Source organism: Perkinsus marinus (genome assembly GCF_000006405.1).
Source record: "Perkinsus marinus ATCC 50983 genomic scaffold scf_1104296958712, whole genome shotgun sequence".
NCBI lineage: Eukaryota > Perkinsozoa > Perkinsida > Perkinsidae > Perkinsus > Perkinsus marinus.
This window is the reverse complement of record NW_003206658.1, coordinates 1311272-1321411: the sequence shown is the minus strand read 5'-3', so window position 1 is coordinate 1321411 and position 10140 is coordinate 1311272. Positions and strand designations below refer to the sequence as shown.

Genomic DNA, 10140 nt, shown 5'->3' with positions numbered 1-10140 from the left:
CCTCTCCTCCTTATTTTCACCCTCACGTCGCCTCATACCATCTTTCCTCGAAATCTCTCTTAAGAGACCCCCGGACGATTTCAGATCAACAACATCTCCCACCGTGCGTGATGGAGGTCTCCGAATACCATCATGATGCACATCTCGCTCTCCCAAAAATAATCGATCAGCCGTTTCATTATCATACTCATGATGATCAGCAGAATATGACATACCACTCCTCGACGACATCACCCAAGACTGCCCCTCACTTCCAGCGCATGTAACTGCCCCATCTGAACGAATCGACCAACGCCTCCCTCCGTCTCGAGCACGTCGCTCCTTCTCCCGTTGCAGCGACTCTATCTCACGCCGTACTATGTCAGCCCGTCTGCTCCCATCTACGTTCTTATTCAAATCTCGCTCGCCCGCAGGATACTCCTCAGGATCGTCCTCCTCAGTAGGTCGCCCCTGATGACAGGGGCATCGGCATTGACAGCATCCATTGTCGTCGTAGAAATACATGGAAAATTCACCATAAACTTCACCAACTTTTTTCGCAGAATTCCCAGGAAAAAAATCTAAATTTTACATCATTTTTCCCAAAAAAAGACTCAATTCTCATCGATGAAACAACGTGACGCCACTGAAGTACTCCCCCCTTGCAAACGTCACTTCAGCATAAGCATTCGACCCTTCCTTAGATGAACCCAACAGCAGGATGTTTCCGAGGACAACAAGAACATGTAGAATCAAGGTGGGTGTTGGCTCCAATCCAGCTGACTTTGTACCACATACCGGTACCTGACTTGGTGATATCACTCTAGGATGTGGTGAAAGTACGCGATACACACAAACAGGGATAATTACGTCAGTCGATTTACGTCACATTCTCCATGATGAGCACGAAACGCTGCAGCATAAAAAGTCAACAAGTACTATAAAGCTTTGATAAGACGTAGTCGTCACCTGTATCGGCAGCACCCTAGAGGTTAACTACTACTACTACTACTACTACTACTACTACTACTACTACTAGTACTACTACTACTACTACTAGTACTACTAATACTACTACTAATACTACTACTATTACTACCACTACTACCACTACTACTACTACTACTACTACTACTACTACTACTACTACTACTACTACTACTACTACTACTACTACTACTACTACCGTAAAAGTCTGTGCATATCCTTTTCGCTGGCATATCTTGGCCGCCTGTCATCGCCCTCTGCTGCAGGAGGATCGCTGTTGTGATCAGCCCATGGGGTTTGAACCGAGCATCGGGGGGCGTCTGAGGTAACCAACTACACATACATCAGCCGGGCTCTCTCTAGTGCACGAATCTGTCTAGGGTAATTCAACGAGTATTGTGCAGGGCATGCCTATGTGTTTAGCGCACGTCATAGAACGGCTCCTAGTCGGCCACTATTGTTTGAACTATCGTTGAATTATCAAGATACCTATAATGTTCCCGGGAGGAGCTCATTTTGAATTTCCCACGTATGGCTAGTAACACATTCTTCAACCAGTTTCCCATGTAAATGTCATCACATTAGAAACACCATTTTCCCCATTGTTATCAATTCCTGAAGATCGTTATCTACCAAAGCTATATAGGTCCCTGGATGGAATTATAACAGACTTGTCGAATTCCGCAGGTTTGAACTATGCCTATAGCTACGATATGCCTATAAACGAAACTAGTAACGACTTCAGACTTATGATATATACCCATCAACCACGACGGTCACTACCTCTACTCTTTTCTCGGAGCAACCGTTTGTTATCTTCCTCATCTCGGGCGTAGGGAGTATCACTACTAAATACACTCGATGTGTGGTCATGACGACGGGCAGCTGAGGAAGACGACTATAGTACAGCCAACATGGCAATAGATGAGCTCACTGGTGGCAGACCGTGAGGGTCTCGATGGAGTTTCTAGTGAGGCCGTACCTCCCTCGTCGAAGCGGAAATTACTACCGTATAAAGAACGGACCTACAAGGGAGATTCCCTTAGGGGGAAGGATCCTGGACATTTTTATAGTTACCGATTCCTCTGTAATTACTCTACTGTAAGGCGTATCATGGCCATAGGTCGACGACGACTCGGAAAGTATCTTATTTCGCGTAGCCGGATTGAGGCCCTGAGCGACACTATGCGGTAGAGACGCCTCGGAAGGAGAGGGCTTACGATAGGGGTTCGTTGGTTGTCCACAATTGTAGGCATCCCCGCGGGCAGTAAGCTACCGTTCCTCTCGTATACGGAGTAGTCGTACAGAGTCAAGGACTCTGGAGCGGGTGCGGTACGACCAGAAGGGTACATGTGAAAGGAAATACACGATTTATGGAAACACGCGGCAAAGTCGCGTTAAGTAAACTCAAGAGAGCAAGATTTTGCAAGATTTCTCAACTTCCTGAACTAGGTTCAGTTTGATCGGCTGGTTTGTCATCAGCTCCGGAGATCCCTCGAGCCAACTGTGAAGTGACTATTGCATCTCCCTAGTCCGATGACCCTCCTCCATACTGTCGATAATTTATTGGTTCATAACTACGAATGGTATGATGGGTCAGAGGTAGTAATAAGGATGGGATTCCGATCAACAGAGAACTTGCCGTTGACTCGATCACGATGGGATAAATTTGAAAATTGTATTCTACGCATAGGGATGTGTATTTGCGTTCATCGTGGATGGCAGTGTGGGAAAATATATACGTGGTCAACTACATGTGTTGGTGGCAATTCTGATTCTATTCTGATTGTATGGAAATTTCGAAAGTTTCTTGTTGATTTCTGTACACTCCTACCCGAATTAGAATGTCATCCTCTTTAATAAGTGAGGAAACTTTTGAGCTAAGCAGCTGCGGAAAGCCAACATATGTTCCTCCAACACTGGTGGGTGGTGTCAGTTAGATAAACTGCTGCACGAACTGACCAAGTATCTCCCGAGATTGGAGGATGAGACATTCCACATGTAAGTTGAGTTATGCGGAATGGAGTCTATGTGGAACTAATAGTCGAGCGTGTTGTTGTGGTAGTTATGCGCAGCAACACATCGACGGCGATACCATCAAGGACCTGAACTCTGCAATCCCAGCTGTCGTTGAGCGACTTGTCAAGGTAGTAGGAGTATATTTCGAAATGCAGCAGGTTATGCCACACAGGTTCAAAGTATCCTGAATCACGAGGGATTAGGCTTCCCAAAGCATATGTCCTCTCCTGAAGTATCCAGCTTCGGACAGTATCATGATTACTCTCATCATCGTTCCCATGACAGTGGGCGTGGTGGATATGATCAGGATGAGCCTTATTATCCGAAAAGCTATCGCTATGGCCGTTCAGAGTCACCTGGACACTCTGAGCATGGTCACTATCACCGACTTCACAGAAATCTCAGGCGCGGTCGATCCAGTCACAGTGCGCACAACAAGGGACCTCTGCCTCAACGGTCCTCTCAACCAGGGCCCCACCATCATCATGATCCGCGAGGGTTCGACAGGCCTGATGTGGGCGTCCACGAACGATTGAATCGCCTGACGGTTCCCGAAGATGATCTGAAGTCGGTCAAGCTGAATGGGAGTCTGTTACACGGGGTGAGCGCTTCGCGGCATTTGTTCCGAAGCAGACTTTCGCGGACTTGGCGTTTCTGAATGTCGGACCAACATTGTTGGTCACTCAATACTGCGATCCTCGATTGCTCGTGTGTAGCAATTCAAAGTTATAGGAGCTCTCGCCAAATGGTTCGGGACGGATTAGAAAGACATTTCAAGTAATCAGAAAGTGCAGAGAGAAAAAATCTTCAATCACAATAATTTCCGATACCGGGACTCGAACCCGGGTCGCCTGGGTGAAAGCCAGGTATCCTAACCAGCTAGACTATATCGGATGTTGTGTTACTTGCTCTGGTTGCGACCTTAGCACGGTAAGGAAGAGTTATTTTGTCTTTCAGCTAGGAGGCAGTTTGCGACATTCATTGCAGACATGTGTAGACTACGCCAATCGAGTCGGAGCAGTGAGGGTGTATTCATTCCTCCTATAGTATTACTTCTACCGAAATAGATTCTTCCGTTCCATGAATCCGTGAGAATGTCACCACATCAAGGGCAGCAGGTGGTACAACAAGGACTAGCCTGCATAGGAGCCGTATCCAGAGTGGTACATGATGTTCAAGTGAGTGAACGGATCCACTCTTGTATTTGCGGACACTCGTTGTCAGCGGGATGCCCTGGGCTTCCCAGAATGCGCTGCGGGAAAGATCGGATTGTTATCGAAATCCTCCATGGGGTCCGCAGCTGAAATGATGTTCATGACCATGCGCGGTGAGATCCCCTTGATGGCCCATCGTATGGCTTATGGTTTCATATGAGTTGTTGAGCCACAAAGTGCCTTGTCGAGTTGTTAATGTGAGTCTGCAACAGTCGAACAGTTAACAACAAACACATTAGAAGTCATCACTGCTGGGAGTTCATTCGTGAGTCCTGTCTTAATCTAACAGGACTAGTCGTATGTACACTTCGGGCCATGTGTTTTGCCGGTAGACTCTGTACTGATTCCTTGCCTCTATATATACTTCAATCACTAATCCGGCAGGTTTTGCAGGAGCTACCATAGATGGAGGACGATGCAACCTCTGTTACTGTTCGTCTATATCTGCCAGGCGTCTCATACTCATGACTTCTACATTTACGAGCCACATAGCCGACATACACACGACAGCGCATGCCACGTACTCGATGGTAGACGCGACAGGAGAGATAATTTATAATCTGTTGCTTTGGCTTATCACGCTACACCGCGTAGAGAGAGTAGAGGATCTGCCTATAGTCGTCCCCTCCATATCTAATTCGCTGTACTCCTGTGCTCTCCCGTGGACAGAAAGAAACCCAACTCGGAAGGTTGACTTCTTCATTGCTCCTACTTGAAACACAACATATTAGCTGATGATATCAAAGTAGAAGCGATACCTGTCGCTTGAGTCAACTTGAAAATACTTCCTACCTGAGATGGTGTACTCAAAATATTTAGGAACACTTCACAGCGACGACAGTTGTCACCTCGACGAATTCGATATACACCTCGTAGGTGTAGTACTCAGTAATCATTCTAGTATTTCTCTCATTCAAGAAGGTGATTAAACTATTATCAGGATTGACCAGAATTACTTCCCTCTCGTTCAAATTATATTCAGAGTGGAAGTACTGACCAGCCAAGTAGATAGAGACTGAATAAGTATCGAATAACAGCTCCAAATATCCAAACGGCGAATCACCGCACCACGTTCCGACGATACCATCGGTTGGAACGGTAGTATTATGAGGAGCAGTAGTATCAACAGCCTCAGAGGTGTCGACAACCTCAGTGGTGTCAACATACTCAGTGGTATCAACAGCCTCAGTGGTATCAACATACTCAGTGGTATCAACATACTCAGTGGTATCAACATACTCAGTGGTATCAACATACTCAGTGGTATCAACATACTCAGTGGTATCAACATACTCAGTGGTATCAACAGCCTCAGTGGTATCAACAGCCTCAGTGGTATTCGATATAGGATATTCGGTAGTCACGGGAGTAGGACCAACGGTCACCATATGACATGGGTAGGGCTCTCCGGCACATTCCTCGTCGCCACTGGCGTGACAGAGGCTGCCATCCTCCTTGACGATGATGCCAAAACACACTGGAGGGTCCTGCCAAAACTTACAGTATGATCCCCAGGAAGAATCCTTACAACCAACCATACCATCGCATACTTCCTGACAAGTTGTGTCAGGATACTCGTGACAGAGAACGGGTTGTAGAACAGAGTCGTCGCAATCAGCGTAGTAGTCAGAGGCTGGCTGGAAGCATTTACCCTCATCCTTATGGTAAAGGCCGAAGCAGACACCATTATCCTTACAGTAGGACTCAGTGCAACCCACAGTCTGCGCACACGAGTTCTCACAGTACTGTCCAATAGGCTCAACCTCATCGGCTGTACGGCCAGTCATACCTGCTACGGTGACGAGAACGACAATAAGGGCAGCGATGCGCATAGCAACAGGAGAAATTGAATAGAAACCCTAACACGATCACGACGGAATAGAACTTTGGCAATAATGTCACTCAACGTCACGGCACGAACTCGGCTAATTACTGACGTGTGATCTTTCGCTTGCCCTTCTGCGATCCAGAAACCGTCGACGAAATCTTACGGTTGCAGGATTTCCGCTCTCGCCCGCGCTGATGACCGGACATTGCAGCCATCGTCGGTGAGGCATTCAGTTGGATCTCGATTAATTATAGTAAGGCTGCGTGCTTTGTGCCAGCATGCCTGCGTATTTTCTTCCTCTTGCTTATGCTCGGGTATTCTTGTTACAGTGTAACAGATACACTGAGACTCAAGGCATGTAGAAGAACAAGCTTGTCCGTTCGCGATACAGCGTAACGTATTTGAATCGTTCCAGCATGTACTGCACCTCGGATATCATGTTGCGTGGATTCTTGAACCCTATTTTCAAAGAAATAAGATTCTGATACGTTAATCGAACCATGAATGTAAGCATTATCTTGACTGTGCATTGTAACAATATTCACACATTACCATTTGGATTGCAGATCCACAAGCGATTAACATTTATCAAACCGATGAATTGCCTGATAGCAAAGTTAGGTTCTAAGATAATCCATTGATCGTACTAAATTGTGGTGTATTCTATCGTGAATACCTGAAGCTCGAATATACGAATAATCACTTCACAAGCCTGGAAAGAAGCGTCGTTGCGAAGCGCGCATATCCATTATACGCACTGCGTAGTCAACGAGTGGCTTTCCATGGACGATCCATGAAAAATCGACAGAACAGATGATACTGGCAGCTTGAGTTTCAACGATGTGCCGCTCTACGAGCAGCAATCGACGTCACACCACTGGAGAACTTCGGCGGTGAACAATGCCATCTCATCGTATACCTTCCATCTCACAAACGAGAGACATCCTCCTTATAGACCATCCTGCACTAACTAAAAACAACTTGATAGACGAAGAAGAATCACTAAGGAACTCAACCTTACACTTGCCATGAAATAAAGAGCGATACCTGTCGCTTGAGTCAACTTGAAAATACTTGCTACCGAAGATGGTGTCCTCAAAATATTTAGGAACATTTGACAGCGACGACAGTTGTCACCTCGACGAATTCGATATACATCTCGTAGGCGTAGTACTCAGTAATCATTCTAGTATTTCTCTCATTCAAGAAGGTGATCAAACTATTATCAGGATTGACAAGAATTACTTCCCTCTCGTTCAAATTATATTCAGAGTGGAAGTACTGACCAGCCAAGTAGATAGAGACTGAATAAGTATCGAATAACAACTCCAAATATCCAAACGGCGAATCACCACACCACGTTCCGACGATGTCATCGGTTGGAACGGTAGTATTATGAGGAGCAGTAGTATCAACAACCTCAGTGGTATCAACAGCCTCAGTGGTATCAACATACTCAGTGGTATCAACATACTCAGTGGTATCAACATACTCAGTGGTATCAACATACTCAGTGGTATCAACATACTCAGTCGTGTCCACATACTCAGTGGTATTAGATATAGGATATTCGGTGGTCACTGGAGTTGGACCAACGGTCACCATATGACATGGGTAGGGCTCTCCGACACATTCCTCGTCGCCACTGGCGTGACAGAGGCTGCCATCCTCCTTGACGATGATGCCAAAACACACTGGAGGGTCCTGCCAAAACTTACAGTAAGATCCCCAGGAAGAATCCTTGCAACCAACCATACCATCACATACTTCCTGACAAGTTGTGTCAGGATACTCGTGACAGAGAACGGGTTGTAGAACAGAGTCGTCGCAATCAGCGTTGTACTCAGAGGCTGGCTGGAAGCATTTACCCTCATCCTTATGGTAAAGGCCGAAGCAGACACCATTATCTTTACAGTACGACTCAGCGCAGCCCACAGTCTGCGCACACGAGTTCTCACAGTACTGCCCATTAGGCTCAACCTCATCGGCTGTACGGCCAGTCATACCTGCTACGGAGACGAGAACGACAATGAGGGCAGCGATGCGCATAGCAACAGGAGAAATTGAGTAGAAACCCTAACAACACCACGATGAAGTAGACCGTCTTCATTTTTGATCATGTGTGCATGATCTCCGTTCAGTACAGAAATATGATATTTCGCTTGCCCTATTGCGATCCAGAAACCGTCGACGAAATCTTACGGTTGCAGGATTTCCGCTCTCGCCCGCGCGGATGACCGCACACTCCACCAACCCATCACAGTAGCAGCTAGTCGGAACTCGATTAGTGAGAGTAAGCCAGCGCGCTTTCTTCCTGCTGCCACTACTGCTCGGGTATTCTTGTTACACTGTGCCGCAATACACATGGAGAAATAAACTTGTCAGTTCGCGATACAACTTAACGTGCTTGGATCGTTCTTGCCTATATTGCATCTCTTACATCATGTTGCGTGGTTCATTGAACCTATACTCTCCGAGAACATATAAACTATTGATATGGTACTCAAGGCATGGATGTGAGCACTGTCTTCGCAGGGAATTGCAACAATATTCGCACATTTCCTCCCTCGTCGCAGATTTACGAGGGGGATAATACATCTGAGTATCAGACCAATTCACTCGACTCATTCAGTTGAAGCCCTCTCGTCCAATAAGTTGCCGAGGTAAATAGGTACATAAATTAACAACTATGACACTCAACGCTATTTCTGCATGATACGAATACCACAGCCAAATTCATGCCCAGTCACTTTGCAGATTGGTCACGTTCTCTTATCAGCTCCCGCCATGTATCCCTTGAGTAGAGGTTCTCCAAGTTGAATACATTCACCTGCGGAACCATGTACCATATCGTATAGTGGAGATGAGCTGACTGGCCTACCGCAGTCTCCGACAGCTTCTTCGAATCGCTAACATCCTTGGCCAACATTATTGTTATCACTGCGGCTTCATCTTCTGAGTCTACCAACTTCAGCCGAGTGATCAAGTCGGTGAACATCGAACAAGGGATGTCACCATTCACCGACACTCCACAGCTCTTAGACGCAGCTGATAGCAGTAGCGTCGACAGCGACTCCGTCATGACGAAATCACCTGACGCGTATCTAGTGTACTGCTTCCTCATAAGCAAACAGCTTATACAGTCTACAACTAATCAGGAACGATGATAAAAAATGCATTTTCAAGTTACTCACGATCATTGGGCGCAGTAGTTGCCTGCCTAACCCGTCGGTCGTCCTCAATCCACAGCGTTATCGCCTTGAAGAATGATTCCATTATCCAACTCAGTTCCTTTGTTGTCATCGGAGCATACCACGACGGAAGCGTTAAATAAAACGCATCTCCCAGCCTGACAACAACAGACACTCATCACGACCACTCACGCAAGCTTCTCACAAGCTCTCCGTTGCTATCAAGAACCACGCATCGTCTCTGCTGAGACCGAGCTCACCCGTGAGAAATACAAGCAGTTCCGTATCGTCAGGTGCACCTGTCGAATCATATCGAGCTACTAGGCAACAACCATACGCTTTTGGAAGGCCTGCAGGACCTCCGACATTTTGAAATGCTTTTTCCTCGCGCGCCAAACCAACCAATTCTGCAAACGTGTCTGTAGAAAACAACAATCGATTAATCGATTCTGTCAATATTCTTACAAATCTCTCCGGATCTATAGAGGGCTTCCCGACTTGATCCGCCAACAAGAATAAGTCAACCCAAGCCACCAAAGGGTCCCCATTCTTATCACACAGCCCCGGACTGGTGCCTGCTACCAACACTCATAATATACCATCTCGAAATCATCAACTGCAGGCTGAAAATGGTTGAACACCCTCAGAGGATTGCCCAGGCCCCGACAATACAGCCGAGCCGTATGCATCACAGTGATTCCACGTTGCCGAAGAGACGATCAAAGACAACATCACATCAACAGTAACAGGAGGTAAAACGACACATAAATCACAGTTGGGAAGCAGTCGAGACCTGTATCGAACCAACTCACAACCTAGTATATGTTCTGGCATAAATCACAATAGCAAATTGTGTCATCGAGTTTCCACTACGATGATATATTCACCCAAGACGGACAGAGTATTCCTCAACTTTCGACCA

At 46.4% G+C, this 10140-nt stretch overlaps 4 protein-coding genes and 1 non-coding gene across 5 annotated transcripts in view; all 5 read right to left on the bottom strand.

Moving 5' to 3' along the window:
• Positions 1 to 3806: 3806 nt before the first annotated feature.
• Pmar_PMAR011863 lies at positions 3807 to 3879 on the bottom strand. The gene has a single exon. It is a non-coding gene; the product is annotated as a tRNA-Glu (tRNA).
• Positions 3880 to 5014: 1135 nt separating this feature from the next.
• Positions 5015 to 6031, bottom strand: Pmar_PMAR011862 (hypothetical protein; the record flags this gene model as incomplete). Its single annotated transcript, XM_002773951.1, has 1 exon — positions 5015 to 6031. One exon carries the CDS (start codon positions 6029 to 6031, stop codon positions 5015 to 5017), a length of 1017 nt encoding a protein of 338 aa, XP_002773997.1.
• A 1100-nt stretch (positions 6032 to 7131) lies between these two features.
• Positions 7132 to 8076, bottom strand: Pmar_PMAR011861 (hypothetical protein; the record flags this gene model as incomplete). Its single annotated transcript, XM_002773950.1, has 1 exon — positions 7132 to 8076. One exon carries the CDS (start codon positions 8074 to 8076, stop codon positions 7132 to 7134), a length of 945 nt encoding a protein of 314 aa, XP_002773996.1.
• A 697-nt stretch (positions 8077 to 8773) lies between these two features.
• On the bottom strand, positions 8774 to 9025 carry Pmar_PMAR011860 (hypothetical protein; the record flags this gene model as incomplete). The annotated part of the gene is made up of 2 exons (XM_002773949.1): positions 8774 to 8857; positions 8909 to 9025. The coding sequence occupies 2 exons, from the start codon at positions 9023 to 9025 to the stop codon at positions 8774 to 8776; spliced, it is 201 nt and encodes a 66-aa protein (XP_002773995.1).
• A 513-nt stretch (positions 9026 to 9538) lies between these two features.
• The window catches only part of Pmar_PMAR011859 (hypothetical protein), a gene marked incomplete at both ends in the record, with an annotated part of 4481 nt that continues 3879 nt past the window's right edge, over positions 9539 to 10140 (bottom strand). Inside the window, 3 exons of the mRNA XM_002773948.1 lie at positions 9539 to 9637; positions 9684 to 9793; positions 9911 to 10011. Coding sequence (XP_002773994.1) covers positions 9539 to 9637; positions 9684 to 9793; positions 9911 to 10011 — 310 coding nt within the window. The remainder of the gene's footprint in view (positions 9638 to 9683; positions 9794 to 9910; positions 10012 to 10140) is intronic.